The sequence below is a fragment of the Meriones unguiculatus genome, chromosome 14 (genome assembly GCF_030254825.1).
Source record: "Meriones unguiculatus strain TT.TT164.6M chromosome 14, Bangor_MerUng_6.1, whole genome shotgun sequence".
Classification (NCBI taxonomy): Eukaryota; Metazoa; Chordata; class Mammalia; order Rodentia; family Muridae; genus Meriones; species Meriones unguiculatus.
This window is the reverse complement of record NC_083361.1, coordinates 20,470,914-20,497,118: the sequence shown is the minus strand read 5'-3', so window position 1 is coordinate 20,497,118 and position 26,205 is coordinate 20,470,914. Positions and strand designations below refer to the sequence as shown.

At 42.7% G+C, this 26,205-nt stretch overlaps 1 protein-coding gene across 4 annotated transcripts in view; it reads right to left on the bottom strand.

The window, feature by feature from the left end:
• Positions 1 to 1,536: 1,536 nt before the first annotated feature.
• The window catches only part of Dcun1d3 (defective in cullin neddylation 1 domain containing 3), a 43,618-nt gene continuing 18,949 nt past the window's right edge, over positions 1,537 to 26,205 (bottom strand). For all 4 annotated transcript variants that reach the window (XM_021635659.2, XM_021635657.2, XM_060366935.1 and 1 more), the window contains exons 2-3: positions 7,522 to 8,057; positions 1,537 to 5,646 (exon numbers count right to left, since the gene is read on the bottom strand). In XM_021635659.2, coding sequence (XP_021491334.1) covers positions 5,163 to 5,646; positions 7,522 to 7,952 — 915 coding nt within the window. In that variant the 5' untranslated portion in view covers positions 7,953 to 8,057 and the 3' untranslated portion in view covers positions 1,537 to 5,162. The remainder of the gene's footprint in view (positions 5,647 to 7,521; positions 8,058 to 26,205) is intronic.

The following is a 26,205-nucleotide window of genomic DNA, read 5'->3' as shown; positions in this document are numbered from 1 at the left end:
GAGGAGTGTGGATCAGGGGTAAACTACCTTTTCTAGGGAATGTAGTCAAGCTTATAAACCCTTCCCAATTGAAAAGGCTTATCTAACCCCACCCCACACTTAATAGATCTTAGGAGATACTAGGAGGCTAGGAATCTTTGAGAACCATCAGTACTTCCGTCAAAGAAATGAGCAAGATTCAGTGCCATTCTTTACCACATAGTAACCAGAAAATACAAGTTAGGAATTCTTGTTAAGTCTTCCCTCTCCCAATTTGGCACAATGAAAAGTTGAGCCCTTTTAGGGAGCAATGATGAAAGATCAAATGTCATGCCACACACAAACTGTTACCTCCCCTTACCCCCTACACACAATGTACCTGACATCTTTTTGGAGAACCTTAAGAGGGCTTATGGTTGAGCACTGTGAGGTATCATGGGTGTTTCATAAACTTTTTCTTAAATCCTAACAGCCTTAATTTTGCTGATGAATAAAAGGTAAACCTAATCACTACAAGCCTGACCTAGGGACCGCATGTTTAACGCAGGGCTCAAGATTAACTTTACTTCTTATGGGAACTGAGCGACTTCAGATGATTTCAGTAGTGGGCATATAAGCAGTCATGCATAGAGATCATAACCTGTGTTTGGAGCTGGGCTCTTACCCTACATGGATCATTTCCCCAAGTTGTTAATATAGCATAGCATCATGTTGGAAAAGATTCCCAATGGTGGATGAACTTTGCCTCAGAATAAAATCAGTTTTGTTTTGTTTTGTTTTGTTGCTTTTGTTTTCTGCAGAAATATCAATAGTCAGGTAAACAAATTTATTGAATCCAACAGCAGATAACCTTCAAATTAAAAAAAGAAAAAAATACTGTAGACATCAAAGACAAAAATGTGTATATCAAGTTAATATTCAAGGGGCTATTTGAAGAGTGCAACAGTGCAGAGAATACAAAAGTATTAACTTTTGTCAAGTCTGTACAACCTCAAGAAACGTATGCTGGTCACAAACCAAGAGAGATCCACAAAGGTGGAGGGTCACATGAGCGGTGGACTCATAACCTCAGCGGCTTAAGACAGTATATAATGCAAGACCACTTCAACCAACCCCTGCTTGCCTATTGCTTCAAATTCCCTCTTTGAAACCTAGACCCATACTCAGTGCAGCAGGGAAGAGCAGGTAATCAGATTCTAAGGACTGGGGACCAGTACTGGAGGAAAGATACTTCTATAGCAAATATATTTGTGTTGAGAGAAAAACAGCAGCTGCTGAATGACTTCTTTTGGCAATGCTCAAGATGGAAGTAGGTATCTATGAGAGCAGGCCGTGTTTCCAAGAGAAACAGAACACGATGCCCCAACACCCAAATCAGAAATTTGATTTCTCAGCTAATCAAACCATCTCAGCATCTGTGCCCAATGCTCAAGCATCGAGAGAGAGAGAGAGAGAGAGAGAGAGAGAGAGAGAGAGAGGGAGGGCGGGGGGAACCCAAACCATGTAGTCCTGGACCAGCTCAAACTGAGTATGGGGTGCAATTACAGCTTACCAAAGGAATGAACTCTGAAGAGGAGTGGCAAGAACCTCCCAGAAGGGAAGATGAATGCCACATGTCCTTAAATAGTCATAATTGGTATATTTTGATAATTTTGTCCTTTCAAGTATTTAATCTAAATACTGCTTATGTTCTCCTAGTAAGATCTTTGTCAGTTACTAAGATGTTCGGGTCATCACCAGCCATCCTAACATGCACAGGAGAATAAGAAGTCTAAAAAGACTTCTTTTTTTAGAAGTGGCAGTAGGGGGATAAAAACTTTTTAACAGTAGCTTTCTTTCCATCCCTTATGTAACCATGTAACTAGGTCTACCTGCTGCACTGAAGACCCCACTTGAAATACAGCAAACCATACATTCCATTCCAATATATAGATCTCTTGCTTTGTTAGTTTTTGGAAAAGTCTTTAACTTCCCACCAATGTTTAGTTCAAGTACATAATCTATGGGGTCCCATAACCTGATCTGGCCTAAAGACCAGACCCTAGGAGACAGTACTGTTTCAAGCTACTACTGTGTGTAGCTTAATTTTTTATTACTGTGTCCATCTAATATAAACAATACTGCTTTGCACATTTTCTATTATCTCTCCTTGGCCCAAAGCATTGGCTGGAATTTGGATTTTTCAGCCAGCGCTGGCGACTTCATCAGATGGGTACACACAGGCTTCTGGACCCAACAACACACATGTCGGCACATCTGCCACAGTGAATAGAGTTGCTGAGGTACCTCCAGAAGTACAGCAAAGTGTCACTAAGAATGATACATTCAAGTTTGGCATCAATAAAGCAACCTTCTATCTCATACCAGCTTGCTAATAAATTACTAAAGAAATACCATGGAAACTCAAAGTCACTTGCTTTTCAAAAGTAAGCAATTTCCAACATATTCAGTTTGTGTAGTAACGCTTAGATGGTGCAGAATTTAAAAATGGTAACCACATATCGCACCTCCCCAGTGTCAAAAAGCTACCTTACCTGAGGGACAAACGTTTTGCCTCCAGCGACTGCTCATCCACCCAAGCCTATCTGAGGCTGAGTGAAACAGAGGCTCTTGCTACCCAGAAGAGTCAGCTACAAACCTTACTTGTGAATCTCTTGGCAAAACAAAACAAAACTTCTTCACAGAGAACCCGAAGTCCAGCCCTGACTGTTCCTTTCTTGGGAGTTTCTCAACAAGAGAACATTAATAATACAATCACAATTTCTAAGTGGCCGGGGGATAGGGGCACAGGCACTGGGGTTGGAGAAACTGAGCAGTCAGTTAAAATCTACCCAGCAGGGAAGCAATCTTGAGTTCCTTGAGTCCATGAGGTCCTTGGCAGACTCCTCTCGGCACTTCCGTGCCATACATCCTTTTCTTATCTGGAGCAGACTGACTTACCTAACTAGAACACTCCACTCTCTTCCCTCATTGGGCTTCTACCTAACCCAGAATTGGGAACAACTGGCCAGATGAGATCTTATCCAAATACTGCAATGTAGCTGTGCCCTCAGAAACTGCTGGTCCCCTGGATACTTACTGGAGGACTTTGTCTTATTCTGGCTAGAAGGGGCACATCTGGCCCAAGCCTCTTGGGCTTTCCAACACTATCTTTAGTCTGTGGCTGATTTTCAAGTTTCTCATCTGTCCCTCAAGAAAGGACAACTGTGAGACTTACAAAAATGTTCCCTGTGTCAATTCCAATTAGAGGAAGAACTCAAAGCATGCAATTCTTGACCAAGTTGAGGAACATATACCCAGGATTTGGGGTAGGCTAATCAAAGGAGAAAAATCCAAATACTTAATAGACACTTTTTCATTGTATCAAGAGTATAAATATTTTTGTAACTTTTATTTATTAAAAGATTCCCTTTTTAATCTGTTCCAAAGTGTTGGAAGCTGAACTGTACAAGCTCCTGCCACCCACTTTCCAGTACAATTTTTTTGAGGATATTTTTTAATGGGAAATTATCAAGAGGGTCCTTCTCGTAGAACTAGGTAGGACAGTCAGCTCTTCAGGCCCCAGTGGCAGCTTGGCCAAAGCTGGCCTTGTAGAGTGAACATGTGGACTTTAGAGAACTGGTTCCTCCTTCCTGTGAGCAAATTCATGTTCTCTTTAGTGAAAATGTCCAAATTCATATACAACAGCCTCCACTTATGATGCTCCCTGGCATCTTCTTAAACTACAAATCGAAGGCAGCTCTCTCTTTATGGCCAGTTTTAGCAGACAAATAAACGAAGGGATATAGATACATATATGTGTATATATATATTTTATAAAGGTAAAATATATACATATCTTATATATGTATATATACATATCTGGGGTTAAGGGAAAAAGAGGAGGGTCATGTAAACCTAAACAGTCATCACATTACCCCAAATGAGCTTGACATTAACAAAAAGATAATAAATAACTCCTGGGGGCTAAGTGACAACGTGGGCGCAGCAAAGGGGGAGAGGGCACACATTTAATGATTCAATACACTTGGATAATTTGTTTGGCAGAGTTCAGGCCAGCCTCAGGCTTCTGCACTTGCCAGACAAGTAAGCTGATGATACTCAACAAAAACTAAAGAAAACAAAACAAAAACAGAAACAGTTTGAAGCAGAGCTCCACGCCACAGCTTTCTTTCAGGTCGGCTGGTTGGCTGGCAGGCACACTTTTCTCACCACCCGGAACGGAAACTTTGGCTCCAAGGCAAATGAAAAGGGGGGGGGCGGGGGGAAGGAGTATTTCCACTTATGACATGAAAATACAAAAACATCAAAGAAAACTATCAAAGAAGTCTACTTCCAGCAAAACTGAGGTAGCACTGCTTTCTCTGCATTCAATGCTTAAGTGGTTTTCAGTACAATGTGTTCTAACAAAAAAACAAAACAAAACTGCTCACTTGACTGACAGGTACAGCATGATGATGGATAAATTAAACATGAAATACAATAGGTCAAAGAAGGAATGAGCACGAATTGAGGAAGATAAGGGCTTTGGATAAATTAGCTTGAAGGGATGGGGTGGGGTGTCAGACTGCAAATGCTCTTGACTGGCCTTGGCTCTCCAAGAGCTCCAAACTGTCTGGAAATTAATGCAATGTGGCTAACAGTTAACACTGTATTCATGTCTGTGTAAATCTTTTAAAATAATTATTACAACCTAAATTCAACCATGTAAACAGCACTACACACAGTACAGACCTGCCCTGAAAAACAATATGCAAAACTGAGATCTGGCACTGTATCATTTTGTAATGTTAATTCAACCTAACAGTCCCACTCCCCAACCCGGGCCTACACCCTCCCCCACAAAAACAAAACAAATCTAATAAAGTTGTGCAAGAAATGGCAGGCTTATTCTATCTGAAAGCTTAACAAAAAAAAAAAAAAAAAAAGGTACACAACATGTAGCCAGGTTCAAATATTTTGGGGGATTTCCCACCCAAAAAAAGAAATAACCAAAATAACCAAAAAACTGAAGAAAGTGCCTAAAACATGATACAGCATTTTAGAGCCCTTTCAAATACAAGGCAGAGAAAGGTGTAAAGTAGAAAATATCCGGATCTTCAGTAATTTCCAGAAAGGTCCAATTCCTCGCTTGGCTGCAGGGCAGCAGGCAGATCCTCAGTGCTGCTCCTGGAACAGAGCAACTAAGTCTGCTCCTCTGGACACAAGCCCTCGGGCCCTGAGCTGAGCGCACCTCTCCCTTCCGCTTCTCTTTTCCTTCTCTCCATTTCCCACTCCACAAAGGTATCAAAGAGACTCGGCCAGGCCTCATCTTCACTGTAGTTGCTGAGGTCGGGGCCAATCACCTGAGTGAAGTTAAGAAACATGTTCCAAGTGTCCCGGGAGATGCCCTTGATTCCCGAAGGGTTCTCTGTTAGGAAATTTAGCCACTGGTCCAATACCGGAGGATTGTTCTGGGTAAATACTAGTTTCCACAGGGCAATGGCTATTTCACGATGCAGTGACCGCTGCCCTTCTTCAGAGTCCAGGCCAAACTGAAATGTAAACCGGTAGAGATCCTTGAATTTATCTTCTTGTTTGGCTTCTGTTAAGAGGCTAGGGAACCGTGCACAGATCCCATCAATGCTGTCTGCACTTATTGCTTTACAGCCATCAAAAAACTCCTTCCTGCGACAGGTAGGAAAAGGTATGATTAATAAGTAAAAATGATGCCATGTGTGATGAGGCAAGACAGCACAGACAACAGCTAACCCCCCAGCCCTCAGAAAGCAGAGACAGGAGGATCTCTGAGTTCTAGGCCAGCCTGGTCCACACAGTGTTCCAGGTCAGCTAAGGCTGCTATAGTCAGAACTTGTCTCAAAAATAAGATAGGTGGGTAGGTGGGTAGATAGGCAGATAGATAGACAGACAGACAGACAGACAGACAGATAGATAAACAGATAGACATAGAGAAAAAAAGACACAAAGAAAACAAAGAAAAAGGAAGGAAGGAAGGAAGGAAGGAAGGAAGGAAGGAAGGAAGGAAAAAAGAAAGAAAGAAAGAATGAAAGAAAGAAAGAAAGAAATAGACAAAAACAAAGCAGGAGAGATGGCTCAGTGGATTAAGAGCACTGGATGAATGTTCTTCCGAAGGAGCCCAGTTCAATTTCCCCCCAACCTACTTAGAAGCTCATAGCTGCCTATAACTCCAGTTCCAGGGGATCTGACACACTTCTGGCCTCTGAGGGTACTAGGTATGCACATCAGAGACATACAATGCAGGCAAGACACCCATACATATAAAATAAAACAGAAGATAAACAATAACAAACATGTCTTTGGGGGCCTGGCAAGATAGCTCAGCAGGTAAATAAATATACTTGCCACCAAGATTGATAACCGGATCTTGATTTCAAGAGCCTGTGTGGTAGAGGAAACAACTCCCTCAAGTTTGTCCTCTGGCCCCTTCACATTTAAAGCATGGCACATATGCACGCGTGCTCACATTTGCACACATGTGTGCACACAGATACAGAAGAAAAATGTAGTTAAAATCTTAACTATATTTTTGTTTTTGTTGTTTTATGAGATAGAGTCTCACTATGTAGCCTAAAGTAGACTTGAATTCTCTACCCTTGTGGCTTTAGCCTCCTGAGGACTGGGGTTGCAGACACGTACTTTTTAGCACTTTGTAGTTTATATCAGGGTTTCATACTGATTATCTCAGGGACTTTGCAAGTTGCCAAAGTGATGAAGTGGCTGATCTACCAAGCAGGCCATATAAATTAGCTGCGTTTTAAAGTTCTTTCTGCCAGGCCAGGTATGGAAGCTCACTCCTATAATCACAAATACTCAAGAGTCAGGCACATCTTGGAAATTGAGGCAACCCTGCTCTACATATCGAGCCCCAGGCCACTAGAGCCATACAATAGTAAGGCCCCCATCTTAAAAATAAGTAAATAAAGTCAGTTCTTATTCATAACCCTGCACTCTTCAAACCATGGCCTGCCAGGACCCTGCAATATCCTTACAGATAAACAAACAGCCCCAACAGGGAGCATAACTTGGATAACCTGTGCAACTACTGCCTGATAACTGGGGCCAGCTATCCTCCCTGCACACGGGCCTGGCTGAAGGCAACCAACTGAGAGCTAGGAGAGTGGTGGGCAGATCTCCAGAGGCACTTAGTCTGTGGACACTGAAGTACCTACCAGACTACAGAGGATGTGAACTGACATGTGAAGGAGGAAGAGATGAGTGCCGAGCGGCTGTCAATGGTCATTTTCACTCTTAGTGTGTGCAGAAAGTCAGTGCCCAATAACTCGGGCTGCCTCTTGGGTCTATGATGAGTTCACATAGGACAGTCACTGGATCAGAACTATAACTCAAAACTATAAATTCAAAACACTTAAGCTTTCGAGAAAATGGCCAGAAAGGGAAGAGTGGACCACTCGCCCTAAACCTGTGAAGCCAGCCGAGTTCTATCCTAGCTGGTACCACTACGCAATGTTATTTTCTTTCCTCCTCTGTTCCCCTAATGACATGAAAGCATCTGTGACTGACCTGGTAAATTTGCACATGGTAGCAGCCTGAAACTTCCAGGCCAAGAGCAGCACTCGAAATTCCGTAGGATCAACACATAGGTCATTGCAAAAGCGCTCCATGCCTTCCTCCAAAATTGCATCCTCCCTCTCGTCCTTGTAGCGCCTGAATAGCTCTTCCAACCTCTGCAAGGAAGACTCCTCAGCATTGGTTTTGGACTCCCTCCCAGCATCTCCAGAAGATGTTGGCAGCTGGCAGGCCTCGGTGGCAGCCTCTGCTTTCTTGGTCCCATTAACAAGGATATCCCCAGCTGGTTTGCCACAAGGTGGCACCTGTTCCTCACGGTGGCCAGCCCCCCGCCTGCTGTGTGACTTGCTGCTGGGTTCCCGATCTCCATTCTTGCTGCCCAAGGTTGATGAAGGATTCTTGCACTTGGTGACACACTGGCCCATGATGGTGGTGGCCTGGCCTCTAGAGTGGCCCCCTCTGGATCGGATGCCCTCGCTGCCACTGGCCCATGTACTTCAACATGCCATCAGTTAGAGGAGCGAGCCAACCTGGAAGGAAATCACAAGGTAGTCACTTCTAGGCAGATAAGTGGGGTATAGACACTACACTCCAGAACTGTTCACCAATAACCACTCTACTTCACTGAGCTAACAGTGAGCCAAGGAAGAGACCCTGACTCCAGCTCACCATTCCCTCTCCTGTAAGCCTGCTCTGCTGCTTACACTTGGAAATGGTGGCTAAGGGACATATGGAGAGCCAGCATGGGAAATTCCTAGAATCCTAAGTTAGCACAGGTTACAAGAGGCTGATTCATTGCAAGAACACATCAAAGACTACAGTTCTGACAGAATGTTCCAGAGGAAATATGTCTTGACATCTTTTGCCTCCTCATAAGAAAGTTATCTGGACCTGAGGTAAGCCACAAGTTCATCACCTGGTTCTATCCTAATACTTACATGTTCAGATTTCAACAAAAATTGTTACAGTAAATAATAGATCTTTTCCTCCCAGCATAACACACACAACACCTTGGAGGATAAATTACCTTGGCCTGGTAGCCATGGCAACTAATTGAGCAGAACAATACAGAGGTAGCAAAGTCTACGATAATGGTAATGGATGGAGCTGGTGACACTCACACCTTAGTAAGAAACAAGGAGAGTTAAAGGAGCCTCACCTCACTACAGCCATTCCTCCTCCCTGCCCTCCCGCAGATTGTCCATAAGGAATGGAAAATGAACTGAAAGCAGGGCTCCATGATGAAGCGTCCATGAAGTCCTCAGCAATCAGGTGCTGGAGCTATTTTCAAGTCACTCATGCTCCTGAAAGCAACCCCTCACCTACGCTCTATAAGGAAGCCCAATAAATACACTGGTTTTTCTGTCAAGTGGGATTCAATAGAATAAGGGGGAAAGGCCATATCCAAGCAACCTGTAATCTCATAATGGTCTAATGGTGAGGGAAACCATGGTGTCAAAACTACAAGCAGAGTGAATTGTGTCTGATCTCTTTGGATTCACACAGCTGTACTGTCCTAGCTCCACCCGGCTCCACCTATATGATGCCTATACTCCAAGTACTTTCCCAGCCTAGGTGCGTCTCCACACCCAACATTATCTCAAAGAGATAAAACTGACAGATCAAAAGATTACACTGACACTGAGCAAATTCTTCAATGTGTATTATTTGTTGTAATTAAGTTTTTATATGAACTGCTAGAAATCTGTGTACAAAAGCAGAAGTGATGTCTAATAATGTCTACTCAGCACTTCCCTGTCAACTAGTTTGCTATAATAGAAAATCCAATTATAACTCAGTACTTGCAAAATTCTGCCAACTGGTAGAACAATGGCAGCCACTGACTATTAACGTGTGGACCAAGAGCCAGAAGTGTAACAAGGAAAGCAGAGACCAGACAAAAATCAGTGTCAGTCCGATGTGGGCCTCCCATTTCTTTCTGGTTTTTAGAGACAGGGTTTCTCTGTGTATCCTTGGCTGTCCTGGAACTCACAGAGATCCGCCTACCTCTGCCTCCCCACATGCTGGGATTATAGGCGTGTGCCACCATGCCTGGCAGGCCTCCCACTTTTAAAGAGCCTTCACAGCCTTTTCATGGTGCAAATTCAGGGCTCTTAAAAGTCTGGTATTGGGGCAAATGGCAGCTGTTAAGAAAGGCTGAATAAATAAAAAACAAAACAAAACAACAAAAAAGCAGTTTACAAACAGGGCCTGGATAAACTGGAGTTACTTTCAAAAGGAATCTCCCTGTAAGGAAGCAGTGAGTGGAGTCATCTGCAAGGAACCACAATCATTCCTGTCACGAGGCAGACTCCTATAAGGGTGTGTCCTACTCTCCACTCTCAGAAACAAAAGACATGTCTACACATGCCCTCAAAAGAACTGCAGTTTCAACTTGCTTACACACACAGACACACACACACAGACACACACACACACACACTTAAAAACTGTTAAAAGTGCTTTGGCTGTGAAAAGGGACAGACCTAGGCATGGCTTCTCACAGGCTGTTCATACTTCAAGCATGTAGTAAGTCATAAGTGAGACCTATTCACATTGCAAAAGGAAAGGGGTTAATTCTTGGAAGACCATACAAGAGAAGCAACTGTTCCAGCAGAATTATCTCCAAACAAGAAAGACTGTAGCATTTGGAGGGTCTGCTTTCCAGATTTGTGTTTCTAAAGACTGGATTGCTGAAAGAAACAAAAGGCCCAAACTTACACAAACCCCACATGCTCGCAGACTGGCAATTCTAATTCCCAGGCTCGCTGACTCACCAGTGTTTGCTGCTCAGCTCCTGCTGCAGGAGGCCCAGCACCCGGGTGAGATAAGAGGATTTCCTGCCCTCCATGTGACCCACCTACCCAGGTCACTCACCCCACCCCCACTAGACAGATGCTTCAGTACAGCAGCTCCCTCCAAAGCTGGGCGCTGTAGGTAAGGGCAGAACAGATGGAGCTCCCATTGAGGCCTAAATCCCATTTACTCTGCTGTGCCTCCATGTAAAAGCATCTTTTGATGACCTGATACAGCGGAACCAGTTGAAACCTGAAGGCTTTTAACATGCTCAGCAGATGAAAAAAAGAGGGGAAAAATCAATGTAGACAGATGATCAATCACCCAGTGACAGAAGGTCGGCTTTCTCCTTTCTTTCAAAGGTCCCCATTCTAGTGGGATGGAGTGGTGGTCTCAGGTCAAGAGGCAGTATTTTCCCGTCTGTACTGCTCCTAGATTGCTCTTTGATCTCCCCTTTCTCTGGGCTTCTCCAGGTCCAGTCACAGCAACCAGCCCTGTGTTCAAGAGGCTGGCAGAACCTTCAGTCTTTCTAAAGTAGAAGGTCTCACTGGCTGTTGGCTAATAACAGCAACCATCAATTACTGAGCATTTGAATCAGGGCCAGGCTCTATGATAACTAAGCACTTTAAGAACATTAACCCATTTGCCCTCCTCACCACAACCCCACTTAAAGACAAGGAAACTGAGGCTCTGCATATAGTGAACTTATCCAACATCACAGAACCTGGAATGTTTAGATCAAGAAACCATGACCAGTACAACTGAGCCCACACCTGGGCAGCACCATGGGAGAGCACACTGAGCCCTGAGTTCAGGCGCAACAATACACCAACCTCAGAATAGCAGATCTTAACAATCGCTACAAGGAAAAAACACCATTATGTCTATACCCAATGATCAAGGACATCCTTAGGACACTGCCCTCTCCAGGGTCAGGCCAAACCAAAGGCCATGATACCAGCAAGGATAATGCCTTTGGGCTCAGCTCCCCAACCAGGTGAGGGAGGGGATATGCTAGTCCATGAGTAACCTTGCCCCAGACCTGTTCCATCACATCAGTGTGGTGAAAACTCCAGCCATGAAACTGAACCCTAGCTCTGTGATAAACTGAATTTCCCAAATTTGTGGACATGGTTATTGCATAGTCAGTCAAGGAAAGCAGATAAGAGTACCTGGCACATACAGCCAGCACTACCTCACAGTCATTAGCTCAAGTCCTTTTTTAAAAAAAGGAGTTTCACAGCTGCTGTTGAGGTAGTTCAGTGACAAAGGTATCTGCCACCAGCTCAGGGACAACCTGAGGTCAATCCCCAGGACCTATATGTGGAAGGGAAGAACACACTTCAGAAAGTGTGGTCCCAGACCACACATAAGATAGGTGTGTGTGCGCACACATGCTACACACACACTCTCTCTCACTAATAATAAAATTTTTTAAAAAAAATGTTATTATCAATAATAATAAAAATAAAAATAATAAAAAAAATAATAATAATAATAATAATGGCCAGGCATAGTGATAAACACATTTAATACTAGCACTTGGGAGGCAGAGACAGGTGGGTGGATCTCTGTGACTTCAAGGCCAGCTTGACCTACATAGTGAGACCCAGTCTCAAAACAAGGTCTATCACATATCTGACCATGTTCAAAAGTTCCAAGGCTCCAACACATAGGGAATCAGACTCTCCACAGGAAGGGATTTCCTTGTGATTGATCCTCAATGAAATCAAGCTGTGCCTGGTGGATACTTTAAATTGGTAGCCATGTCCCAGTCCCAGCCTGAGGCTTTCACTTTCCTTTTTCATCCACCTCTACAGGTCTCTGCAAAGGCAGGCAGGATCTCTAGCTTTCTAGGCAATGGTGGCGTCTTCCCAGGTGGCTCTCCTCCCCGCCCACTGCCACCAGCTGACAGCCTCTGCACAATTTAAACACTCCAGTGCCAAGTTTCCAAAAACAACACAATTACTAGTAATGAAGATGACCTTCTATTTGCTATATTGTATATAGCTCTGTGAAATAATTATTGAGTTTCAGGAAACTAAATGGCAGCACACTGAAGTCAAGGAGCCTACTTAGGCTGGGAGAAAACAGTACAGTAGGAGAGGTTGGGTGAAATCAGTGACAGCATCTATTAACCAAACCTGTCTGTCAGCAGAGGACTGTTGAGTGGAGGAAATGAGATAATCCACGTATTTGGTACATAAAAGCAGTCAGTGAAGGGTCTGCCTCTGTAATCACTGTTATTACTGCTATCAAAGTCACTAAGACACTCAAGCTTCCTTTCCCGAAGGAGGTGTTCTTCAGTAGCCAGCCCAGTTCTACCATGGCAAGTCAAATGTGTCTCACAAGTAACTGCTCTCCTGCTTTAGCTATGTGACACAAATGGGTCAAACAGAGACAAAGATACGGAGAGGTAGGATTTGGGCTGGAAAACAAGTGGGGGAGGTTGGAACCATTCATACGTACAATAATTGGGGAATATATTCTAAGCCTTTATACTCCTTTGGATATTTATTTACCAGATAAGAACTTTATTCAGCTTATACTGGATCAACATCAGTCCCCAGCTTTTCTCCTTCAATCTTAGCTCCAGCTGCTTTTGCCTCCTTCCCTCCCTTCTCTGCACATCAGCCTCCAGAAGCCTTCCCCTGTGCCAGGGCTGCCATTCCTGAGGATAGGCTTGGCTGCTTGCCCAGCTCAGCCCCAGCCTCAGGCCTGAAGCAGACACTGCTAGGCCCCAAGGGCAATCCTTAGAGGCCTGGGGTCCCTGGAGGTGCTCTAGCTCCAGCTGCCTATCTCTTTGGTAGTTTCACGAGGTAACAACCAGGCAAGCCTGTCTTCAAATGAATTGCTCTTGGTGGTTCAGCCAACCCACAGTGAGGACCAACCCAGACTGAGACCTGGTGCAAATGGAGACAAGAAAAGGAGGGAGATAAGAGAACTGCAAAGAAAATTTGCAGGGACTCGGAAGAACAGTGGGCCCAGGGCTACAAATGCACTTTTATAACTTTTATTTTTATTGTAAGCCTAAAAAATAAATGGCTATAGCTTTTATATATTTGGAAACTATGGTTTTCTAATTACTACACAATAGGACTACAGAAGAAAACCATCCTGCAAGACTTCACTGAGATTTCAGAGAGGTAGGTCTTGTTTGGGCTCTTAAATGACAATAAGCAGAAAATGGAATGAGAGAAGGCCAATTTGGTTGGTCATGTAATTAACATACAGTAATAACTATATTTTAAAAATTATAGGGAACTGGGGAGGTTGGCCCATCAGTAAAGTTCCAGCCACAAAAACATGATCATTAGCACCCATGTAAAAGCTGGACGTGGTAGTCCATGTCTAATCCCAGTAGTGGGGGTAAAGACAGGAAAGCCTGCAGGCCAGCCAGCCTAAGTAAATTAACAAGCTCCAAATTCTATGATAGACCATAACTAAGAAAAGGATGGAGAATGGCACCTGATTGACCTCTGACCTTTACACATGCATGCATATACCACCTACACATACACAAAGGATTACATGTATTTACTGAGAATGATGGGAACTGTTACACTTAACTCATTACATCTCTGTAAGTTAGATAACATTTTCTTCATATCATAAAAGAAGGAAGTAAACAAAATTCAGGGAGTTGGCTTGAGGTTACCAGTCTGACTCTACACTCTCTGATCTCTAGCACTAGCCTTACTTACTCTTCTCTGCTATAATGTATGCCAGGGCATGCCAGCCCCCTCAGAAGATGCTGAGGGCTCAGGAAGAAAATGTCCTTTATCAACACGAAAGTGTACTCCAGAGGATGAGTCATGTGCAGAGTAAAGTCTGAGGATACCTTGGACTGTCATCCATGACTCCTATAAGCAATGTATTCCTTCAACAAACCATCTGGCCTCTCCAAATGGATTCTGTAACTCCAACTAACCAAGGGGGCTAAGACTTGTCTTTTCAAAGAATTATATTCTAGGGCTACTTCACCTTTTTGGTATTTAAAAGAGACTGCAGTTCTAACATTGAACTCTCTGAAGACAAGAAACTGTCATCCTTAATGAATGGCTTCCTTGCTTCTTCTTGCTCATACTATCAGAGCTAAGCCCAAAAGGAGAAAAACAGGTGACTCCAATCTGAACAATGGGATGATTGAAACCATGGAGTTTACAGCCTTGCCTTTCCTTCACCATTTTAGCTAGAACTCTTCATGGTCGGTAAGAAGACCCTGGCTCATTGTAAACAGCTGTGCCCCAGCCCCCACCCTCAATAAGCAGCCCAGAGCAAGCTGGGTCTTTGCTGTAGCTGGCTGTAGCCTGCTCAGAGGAATACTGTGTTGGCTGCTGAAAGGGAGCCGTCTGTCACCCCAGGAGCAGCCTTGCGAAATGAGGAACTAAAAAACAAGAGGCAAATGCTATACCAAAAAACAGTGTCAGCAAGGTTGTCAAATCTGCCCTAAGACTGCCCGAAGGTATGTCAAATGCCCTTCTCCACTGTGTTCCCATCTGGAGTCAGTCTACTCCACAGCAAGAAGCTGCCAACAGTGGTATTCCCACATAATAGCAATCCGAAACTCAGGTTTCCAACTTCCATCTAAGTAGTTATAGAGCTAGCTGAGTCCATGTTCTTCTTATCAAATATTGAAGACCAGAACATGAGTACATGAAATCCTGAGTTTTTGTACAGCAGCCACAGGCTGAGGCATCCGTGCTGGCTGAAGTCATCCTCTAAAACCTAGACAGTCTTTAGACAAGACCACAAGAAGATCTGAGTCTCACCTGGCAGCTACAGGTTTTGAGTGACCTTTTAAAAAAAAGACTGAAAAGTAGGCACTGTCCAACTGTAAATGACATCTAGAAACCCGGAGGTAAGATGTATAGTTAGCATTGGGTAGGACTCGCTACACCAACCAATCTCTAAAATGCAGAAGGAAAGATGCATGAAGGAAAGAGTAAATATTTTTAAAAGGAAGTAGATGCACTAGCTATATTTTTAGAAAATAACCTTGGGTCACATGACTAACACCATCCAGCTTGGCACTAAGTCACTACTTTTATTAGTTTGTCACTGGTCCTTAGGTGTTACCCTTCAAATACAATCATGTACTGTGTAATGATACTTTTAGCAGTAATGAACTGTGGTCACAATGGTGACCCCATAAAATCACAGTGCCACCACAGCCACCCCAATGCTGGAGAGAAAGTGTTCACTTGTTCATGATGCTGCTGACACAGATAAGCACCCTACATTGCCAGCTGTATAAAGAACAGCACACACATTCATGTATAGTACATAAAACTTAACATAGGTACATTACCGGGCTATATACCTACAATGCTACTTTTCTATTAAAAATTTACTGCAAAACAGCATGCTGCGGACTCCAGCAGCAAGCTCATACATGTCATGTGTACCGTGCCTCCTGACTGCATCAAGATAGCACATCAAGTGGACGACTTATGTGTAAAGGCACTCACTGGGCTCCACACACTGACAAACTCATTCAGAATTCACCCCCTTAGTTAGGCAGTCTATGACTAGACACTACTGAGGCTACATCTCTAATTACAGCCTGAGGACTGTAGTGTGGCTCCCTTTCAGCCAACACAGTATTCTTCTGACCCAGCCAGCTCCGGGCTGCTTACTGGGGTGGGGGCTGGAGCACCACTGTTTACCATGAGCCAGGGTCTTCTTACTGACCCTGAAGAATTCTAGCTGAAACGGTGAAGGAAAGGGAAGGCTGTAAACTCCATGGTGTCCATCACTCCATCTACACTGCAGCTACTGTAGCTGGCTAGTCTGAGGGCTACTTGCCATAAGCAAGCCACCACAGACACATACCACATAAACTTTCCAAACAAAAAATAATGAAACATTTTCGTCTCTAGACTTTAGAACTGAGTTGCATATTTACCCAAAATAACCAAATCTGGGCCTTCTCATCTCACTGACCCACGGAAGTTTTTGCCACCCCTCCCCATCACTATTCTAAAACAGGCCTAAAGTACATGCAAAGGGGGCATGATTAAGGAGGCAGTGGATTTCCAGGTTGGCCACTGGGTTACTTTCCTAATACCTAAAGAAGGAATTTAATGCAATGAAAGATTTTGGCTGATCCAGAAGATATGGTCGGTACTCCACTGCAGTAGGAGTAGGGGGGCAGCAGATCCTCACAATTAGCAAATGAGGAAGCAGAGAGGTTAGACTGGAATCCAGAGCATGTATCACCTTCAAACCTTGCCTCCAGACACCATCTTCTGCTTGTAAGGCCACAGTCCGAAGGGAAGTCCACAACTTCTTTACTACCACCTCCTGGGCACCAAATGTCCAAACACATGAGCCCCCTTGGGAGGGGGTTCATTTTCAACATTTACGGCTTCTTTTCTCCCCCAGCTTTCCTACTGACATTCCTTGTTTAAAGGCAGAAGGCTGTCTTGGGTTAGTGCTCCCAAGAATTATAATGAAAATGGCACACCTGCTACACTGGCTCTGTGTGTGTGTAGTCTGTTTCCTTCCTTGGTATGACACCTCAGTAGACCTCAAGAGGGTGGACTGCTGGTTAGACATTAATTTCCTGCTTTCAGGTAGCATATGGATATCTGCCACCCAAGAATTTAGCTGATCATAGCTAATTAGGCCTCAAACATCCGATCACCACATGAACTGTTCACTTTTGGGTCACCTAAGGAGTTCAGCTAAAAAGCAGTTAACTGCAGATGAGATTAGATTTTTGCATTTAGTAAAAGGCTCAAGAAAGGAAATTGTGAAATGAATCAAAAGATGAGGCAAGGACCTGATACAAAAGTGATAATGACTGCCTACAAATGCCTTAAAGGGATCTTTGAACGATCACAAATGTACAGCTGTGGTTTCTAGAGTCAGGTGATTTCTAAGTAAGCCTCAAGTTCATCCCATGGTAACTGATCAATTTCTCAATGCTTTCTCATTCTCTATAGAGAAAATCTAAATCCATTATAAGACCACACATAACAACTTCTTCCTAGAGGCCCATGATGGACGCTGACTGCTAATGCCCAGCAGACAGGAAGAAGAAGGGACAAAACAGACATCACAGTAAAAGAATTCCTCTTTTCAACCACATCAGTAATCTGCTCAGAAACATCCATGACAACTGGCAAATCAAAAGTACTGTATGCTTACTATAGAAAGTCAGGAAAACACAGACAAGTCTGTCTTTCTGTCTCTGTATGTTTGTGTGTGTGTGAATAAATTATCCCAGAATTCTAATTAACATAAAGAATATCCTGTGTTTTAGTAAACTACACAGATATACAGATGACACACAAGCATACACACATACATGTACATACAATATTCAATAAACTTATAAACAAATAAGCCATACTGTACATCCTATTTTGCAGTCATTTCCATTCACCACTTTTCACCAATATCTTTTCCTCTCAAAAAAATTCTGTGTGCTGGTAAACATATGGGGAATATGTATATACATGTCCACATAAAGGTAGTGGCCAAAGGGCAACCTCAAATATAATTCCTCAGGCACTGTCTACCTTGTTTTCGTTTGGCTGGTTTTGTTTTGAGATCTTATTCTATTTCATTTTTTTAATTAGGTGTATGCATATGTGTCTGTGAATGCATGTGCATGTGAATGCAGGTTTCCACAGGGAGGGTAACAGATCTCACAGAGCTGGAATGAAAAGTGCCTGACAAGGGTACTGAGAATATAACTTGGGTCCTCTTCAAGAGGGGTATAGACTCTTAACCACTAAGACATCTCTCCGGCACATTTGTTTTACAGACAAGGTCTCTCACTGTCTTGAGCTGAGCTGTCCAGTGAGGCCCCTGGATCTGCCTGTCCTTTCCACCTCAGCACAAGCCACTGTCCCTCATCTGTTTGTTGTCCTTTAAAAAAAATCTTTATCTGTTCAGTGTATGGGTGTGTGTGTGTATGAGAGAGAGAGAGAGAGGGAGGGAGAAAGGGAGACAGAGAGAGAGAGAAAGTGAGAGTCAATTCTATACTCAGGTCATCAGGCTTCGTGGCAAGTACCCCTACCTGCTGAGCCATCTCAATGGCTCTACACCGGATTTTTTTTTCCCCCACATGGTTCTGGGGTTATTGATCTCAGGGCTCCAGGCTTGCATGGCAAGCACATTAGTGACTGAGCTACCAACATAACCCTCAATAAAAATTTAAATATGGTTATTGCCCTTAATGCTTCAGACAGTTTACAAAGAACTCATAAGGCTATTTATATCCTACTATTTGATCTGTATTTGATTCTGGTATTGTACTCAAGAGGGAGCAAAGAGACTGAGAATCTCCGTGTTAAAACATTCTAAACAGCTTAGTATCTCAACGAATAGGCACCATGATTTGTTTTAATTTCTTACTCTCAGATGCTAACCTGCATCCTGTAATTCACTATTATAGACATACTGGGGTAATAAATACAAAATAAAGTTAAAAACCAGAACATTAACAATTATTTCCTGAAAACAAATCCCAAGAAGAAAAATTAATGAATCAAAGATTATGCAAAAAAATTTTATATAAAAATATATTCTAGCAATGGATACATACTTTCAACATGCTATAGTATTTGTCAACTAATTCCATTTCCTTAAAAAAAAACACCTCTACCAAGAGCATGGGAAGATATATTTTTAAAAATATTCAAGCAGCTTTGGGTGGATGACACCTAAATGAACATCGGTACAAGGTCCCAATTTATTTCTAATATCAGAGATCAGACCTCTACTCTTGCCTGATGCGTCTAAAACAAAAAGGGGGAACTGTAGAGAGCTGCGGAATGCTATGCCTTAAAGATGGAGCTGGTTTCCGCCTTCCACCTTCCCGATGGTGAGTGCTCTCTGTCACGAACAATTCCACATTTGGCTAAGGCTGAGGATCTGGCTTGCTTCCATGTATGTGGACCTATCTGCATTGCCCACGTGGCACGCCTGGGTTGGCTACCCAGAGGCTATTTAAGCTGTGGGCTGGCTTTCCCCAGGGTCCGAGGATTGTTCAAGGTTCCTGAATAAACTGCATTGAAAAAAAAAATATTCAAGCAGCAAGTAAAGAAGTGTCAGTTTTACAGTGAGCCCTACCACTTAATAGAGTTGTTAAATATTGGGACAAGAAACAAGAGGTGCAAATGATCATCTTTTAATTTCATCTAAATTTCCTCAATTTTTTGTTTTTAAGTATTAGGTAAGCCTTATTCCTTTTACCTCCAAAAGGGAGAGATGCTACCATCTGAACATCTAAAGAGTCCTCACTCTCTTAGCACTGGGCTGAAAGTCTGGCTCTTGGACTAATAAATGGGTTGCATTTAGCACAGAGAACTGTCATACGGACCTTTGAGCTACAGACTGAGAGAAAGGACATTATAGAACATAACAGAACCATGTATACTTCCACGCCATCTAGCCTCTTTATCAGATAATTGCCCAAGACTCACAAATAGTTCCAATTCCTGGTATAAGACTGTATGCATGGGAATCAATGAAACATGTGGCTTAGGCCCAACCCAAGGCCCAACACTGCCTTATATGTTCCTGGTTTCAATGACTATAATCAAGGGTACATAGGCACTCAAGCCAATCAGAGAAAATTTCAGCACTGAAAATGGTCACCATACCAGAGCCACCAGAGAATGTAAAATGCCTGTTGAAGGAGGTGAGCCTCTTTACCGGGTGAGTTTCAAATCTAATACAGACAGAACTCAAGAATGAGATTCTTAGGTGGAAAGTAATCCTCAGAAATTAAAAACATTGTGAATACATCATTTACACCCTGAACCCAATGGCTTCAAAAATGGAGATCAAAGCCTAACTTCCATGAATACGCCAGTTAGTAAATTCCCTTTTACATTCACCAGATATCAGCTTGTCACCTGTAAGAGTTCTTACAAACACAGTTACCGCTTCTCTGATTTCCTACTTAGGCAGAACAGAAAGGAAGATCCAATGCTTAGACTTTGTGATTTATGCTCCGGACCAGCTTATAGGGCCACAGTTCCAACTCAATACATCATGGGTACCCTCAGCTGAACAACAGGAGCAATGATCCCTGGCCCATGAAAGCTGTCAAATTCCATTACAACAAGGTGAGCCATTAGGATACTATTTATATAAGATAGCATGACTAACATGCTGAAAGAACTATCTTAGCCATCCTCTAAATACACAGTTAAGAGTACTATTCCTGCCTTCTCTTGTGGAAACATTTTCTCTCATCTTCATGTCCCCAAGAATGACTCCCTCCTAACATCCAAGCATCCTGTAATGGGATATAAAGCAAACTGTCCTGGAAGCTTTTTGTACATGAGTCTTCTTCCACCTCAAAGGTATTTGATCTAAACCACATCCTATGAAGTGAAAAACTAGACATGATCAGAATTCTTGGTTTCAATTATTATCACCCAAACAATTTCCCTTTAAGTGCTAAGAGCCAATTTAGGAAGAATTCAGGTTTCTATGACAGAAACTAAAAATGATCATGTTTGTCTATCTTTATTATATATTCTATAAGGGTTTTATATATATATATATACTTTTATGTGTGCATATATACATTTATTTTCTTAAGCTATTTGTTTTCACAAATGTTTATATGGCACATGTATAGAGACAGACAGATACTTAAAGCAAACTAGAGTCCAACATATGATGGAAAGCAACAAGCTACATGGTACTGTAGGCTTTGCAAAGTAAGGTATCTCTTGCTGGGAGTGGCGGTACATGCTTTTAATCCCAGAACTCAGGAGACAGAGACAGGTGGATCTGTGTGAGTTCAGGGCTAGCCAGGACTACATAGTGAGACCCCATCTCAAACAACATCAAAAACAGAGGAGGCTACTCAGTTCTTGACTATTCCCTGTCCTGCCCAATCGCCACCACTTAAGGGTCAGTGCAATGCTGTCTATTTTAGTTGCCCTGACAGGTCCTATTTTAGGAAAACTCCAGCTTGGGAAAAAACAAACAAACAAAAACCTCCAAAGCAGAGCAGAAGAACCAAAAGCTTTTTCTTTCGGCCAATTGATATGTTTGACAACCTGAGGGCAACCAGGCCCCGAATAAACTGTATACAAAAGCACACATTTTTGCATCTAGGGTATAAGTTGCATGCAACTTTCTGAGCTGTCATCAGTTTTGCATGCACTTCAACCCCTTCAGTCTTGTTTCAGCTCCTTCAGTTTCTTCTAAAGCCCTACTTGTGCCTTCTAGGAAGAAGAGGACATGCTTTGTATGAAAAAAATAGCTGGGCTTACACATCTAGGCCACAGCTCTCCATTGAACACTGCACCTCAGTGTTCTCACCTGAAGTCTGAGGAAAACCAAAGGGTCATTTTGTACTACATGTGTCTCAGTTCAAATACTGTTATGGAATCAATTATGTGTCATTGTACTCTAACATGGGAAAACATTTTTGTTTGTTTTTGCTTTCTTCATTTTGATGGTTTATATTCATTTGTTTTGCTTTGTTATTATTGTTTGATTTTGCTTTTTGAGACAGGTCTCATGCTGTAGCTCTGGCTGACCTGAAACTCAAGAGCTCTGCCTGCCTCTGCCTCCCAAGTGCTAGAATTAAAGCAACAACAGGCTGGCTTCATTCTCTGAAAGCCTCATTTGTTGACTTGTCTGATCTCCCAAACACTACAATTATATCATGTGTACCTGGGTTTAGGTACACAGCAAGTGTTCGCTATGCACCTGCTAATGAACTACTATCAGTGTGATGGCATGAGTGAGAATGGCTCCTTACATGTTTGAATGCTTAGTCCCAGTTGGTGAGAAGGATTAGGAGGCGTGGCCTTGTTGGAGGAGGTGTGTCACTGGGGTTGAGCTCTGAGGTTTCAAAACCCCACCCCAGGCCCACTTAGTCTCAGCACTCTCCTCTTTCTCTCTTGTTCTCGTTCTCATTCTCCCTCTCTCTCCTCCCTCGTCTCTCTCTCTCTCCCTGCCTGTAATTTACAGATCATATATGAACTGCTCTCAGCTACTGCTCCAGCACCATGCCTGCCTGCCTGCCTGCCATTGTGCTCCCTCTGAAACTGTAAGCATGCATCCAATTAAACCCTTTCTTTTACAAGTTGCGTGGATCATGGTGTCTGCTCACAGCAATAGAACAGTAACTAAGACAGACAGTGAGTGCTCACGAGGCACAAGGCACCAGTCTGCCACTTTTACTGTACGAACTCGTGATGAACCAGGAATGCTTGGCACTTGCCCTAGCACAACTATGCGCAACAAGTTAAAGTTAACTTATACCAACTGATGAAATGATGTCAACCATACAGGAACTGAATCCTATGGATACAGAACTCAATTCCACTTCTTAAGAACTGGTTAAGGTCAGATTTCTTTGAGACCCTTTCCCCTCTATCACCAAATCCACATACTTGTCAAGAAGCAAAGAGCAAATTCCACCTCCACAGAAAAAAAGGGGGTTTCTTATTGTTCCAGTTAGTCCCCATTTCATCAGTTTCTCAAATAACAGGATGCACAGGGCTTCTCAACTAGTAGATAGCTCCATCTCTCTTCACTCCCTAAGCTAATTTTCACCTCTTACAGTGAAATTTAGAATTTGAAGGTAAAAACATGGGGTCCACCTGTCTCTTCTGATCCATACCTCATTCCCCTGGAGGAGGGAAGGGTGTCGCATTGTTCACAGAAATCATTCCTGTCTTTTTTCTTACCAAAAGTGCAAGCCCAAAGATTAACTGCAGCCACAGTCACACAACACTCTTGGAAGGTCTGGTGGCAGGCTTCAGGGGCTTTCCCAGTCGATATGGGAAAGCATCTTATTTAATGGAGTTTGGGCCCTGTTTTGAATACTGTATATGCTCATTTCAATAGGGATTCAACTACTTAAAACATGAAAGACTAGCACCAGTTTTACAGTTCTTGAGACACTTGCCTAATTCACAAAAACTCACTAATGCTGGGCATGGTGGCACACACCTTTAACTCCACTATTCAGGAGGCAGAGGCAGGCAGATCTCTGTGAATTCAAGGCCAGTCCTGGTCTACATAGTGAGTTCCAGGGCAGCCAGATAGAGAGAGAGAGAGAGAGCCTGTCTCAAAAGAAAAAAAAAATCACTGAAGACAGAGTACCTTTTGACCTATCTTACTTAAAGCATGCATCCTGTCAAAGAGATGAGGACAATACAGCTCTGCCTCTTCAGACCCCCTAAAAACAATGAGCTACACTGCAAATGGCAGCAAGAAAAGGCCAAGAGCTAAAGTCCTGAACAAAGCTTCCAAATCCAGACACACTTGCCAAGAAGCAAAGAGCAGATTCCACCACCTCCACTGGCTGGCAGGCAGACCCACACATTCTGCTTAGCCATGTGAAACAGCCGGCTCTTGCTCTCCCCACCCCCAGGCCCAGTTAGGATATTTGGGGTAGCAAGAGAATAGCAACACTGGTGACTTTTCTAGGAGATGTTGTATAAAAATAGAGCTTCCAATTTTAGGCCTCAAGTTGAAAAGAAAAATAGCCAGAATTAGAAGTTTGTTTTAACACAATACTCTGAAAATTCCAAGTATTACAAGTTTAAGTGCTGGTAGCTGGGGACAGGGTCACACTACCGCGGGGCTCCTCACTGATTCGGCAAACAGTAAGGCTTCTTTAACAGTGCACTTCCAGTGACAGAACTAAGAAGTCTACACCGTGGGGTGATGGAAAACCAAACTGCCACTCCCCACATTTGTCTAGGCAGTGGCAGGACTGACACAAATGAATCTCGTCAGTAACTTACAAGACAAAAAACATTAATAAACCTTTTTCAGGCTAGTCAAAGAAGAAATGTTTGAAACCCTAAATATGATCCATTTTTCAGAAATTAAGTCAGTGTAATGGGGAGGTGGGATGCTCCTAAACTAATCTTCTAGACTTCAGTCACCAACTTCAATATTTCTGGGCTGTAACAGCCATTCTTCATCAACACACCTTAGGTTTGAAGCAAAAGCCAAATGCCTACTTTTTACAGCAAATTTCTAGCCCTTAGGTACGTGAATCACTCTGGCAGAACTGGATAAGAACAGAAGGCCCAGAATGACACCATCATGATGATAAAGACCTCCCAAAGGGTTTGTGGATACCATAAATTACATAACAAATCCACTTTGTAAGGCAGCCAGGATTAAATCCCATTCATCCAAGTTGATTCAGTACTGCCCATGGGCTTATCAAATGGAAGGGCTCATTGTCCACCACAGCTGAGCAAAGGCACAGCAATTGGTCTCACTGTGTGTCAGCTTGCTGTCATTAACTATTCAGCAAGAAAAATCAACCATACAACCTTAAAAAAATAAAAAATAAAAAGTGGCTTTTTTTTATCCAAACCAAAACTAAAAAGAACCAAAAAGAAAATAACTTTATTATTCCCTGCAACCCTGAGTAAGTTTTTCTGACTGAATTTTTAAGGCTGTAATATGCCATCTTACTATATCAGATGCATTATTATGTTTATTACATGTGCCAGCATGAATGCACTATGTATGATTTACTTCCATGAAACACAAACTCATGGCTCACCACAGTTAAAATGAACCAGCCCAGCACTTAGGAGGCAGAGGCAAGAAGATCTCTGTGAGCTCAAGGCCAGCCTAGTCCACATGGCAAGTTCCAGAACTAAGTAGAGACACTGTCTCAAAAATAAACACTATCATAACCAGTACACAGAAGAGAAAGGATGCTGCTGCCTTAGCAAAGGCATCTTCTACTATAAGCCCAAGAAAGTAAGTATGTGTAGTAAATGTTAGGGCCAGCTCACACCTAAGGAAAGGTTCCTGAAGAATCCAACAGAAACCCTGAGAGACCAAGAGGATGCCTTCATATGAAATGTATGACATAAAAGCACAAAAAAGGACTGCTTTGGAAGGAGGTAGAGTACCAACAAGAGGTGAGGGAGAAAGGACAGTTAACAAGGAGATATCTAAGAACAAAGTGTAAATGACATACACACACACATACATACATATGTGAAAATGTCACAATGAAAGCCATTACTTCACATACTAACTTAAACATTTAAAAGATAGCTACTACAGAAACAACAAAAATAAGTACCGACTACATACATATTTGGTGTGTTGCACAACCTGCCTTCATGCATGTTAGTCTAGGCACTCTCCCAAACTGTCCACAGATACTCCCCTAAGGTTTACTATTGACCAAGCACTGTTTGTAAACATTTTACACAGAACTAAACAATGACATAACACCAACACTAGTACTAGGGCTATTACTGTCAACACTTCAGAGATGGAAAGACTGAGGCACCAGTTCTGTTCTCAAAAATAAAAGTAACAAAATGGGTATGGTGGCACCAGCCTTTAACCCTAGCAAAGGCAGGGTAACCAACTTGGTATACATAGAAAGTTACAGTGTAGCAGAGTTCCCTGTCTTTTTTTTTTTTTTAAAGACTCTTCTAAACAAGAGTGATGTTTTGTTTGGGGTAACAAAGTCTCCCAGCCTCCTCCTCAGAGGAGAGCTTGAAAGGGACTATAGCTTTCAAACTCTAACTGCAAACTGAAGTGAGAAATGAATTCTGGGATTGAAGAGATGGCTCAGGGGTTAAGATTACTGGCTGTCCTTTTAGAGGACCAAAGTCTGATCCCCAGCACCCACATGGTGGGCTCACAACTATCCATAACTCCAGTTCCAGAGGATACTCACCCTCTTCTGACCTCGTCAGGCAAAAGAGCACCATGCAGGCAAGCACTCACACACATAAATAAATAGACTCTACATCCTGATCTACTATACACATAAAAACACATGTGCAATACAAAGATGCTTTCATGATACAACACTGCCAGATTCTTGCTTCCGTGATGTGCTCTGATTGATGCTATTTCCTTTCTAGTTTGCTTTCAATTGTTGGTTATTAT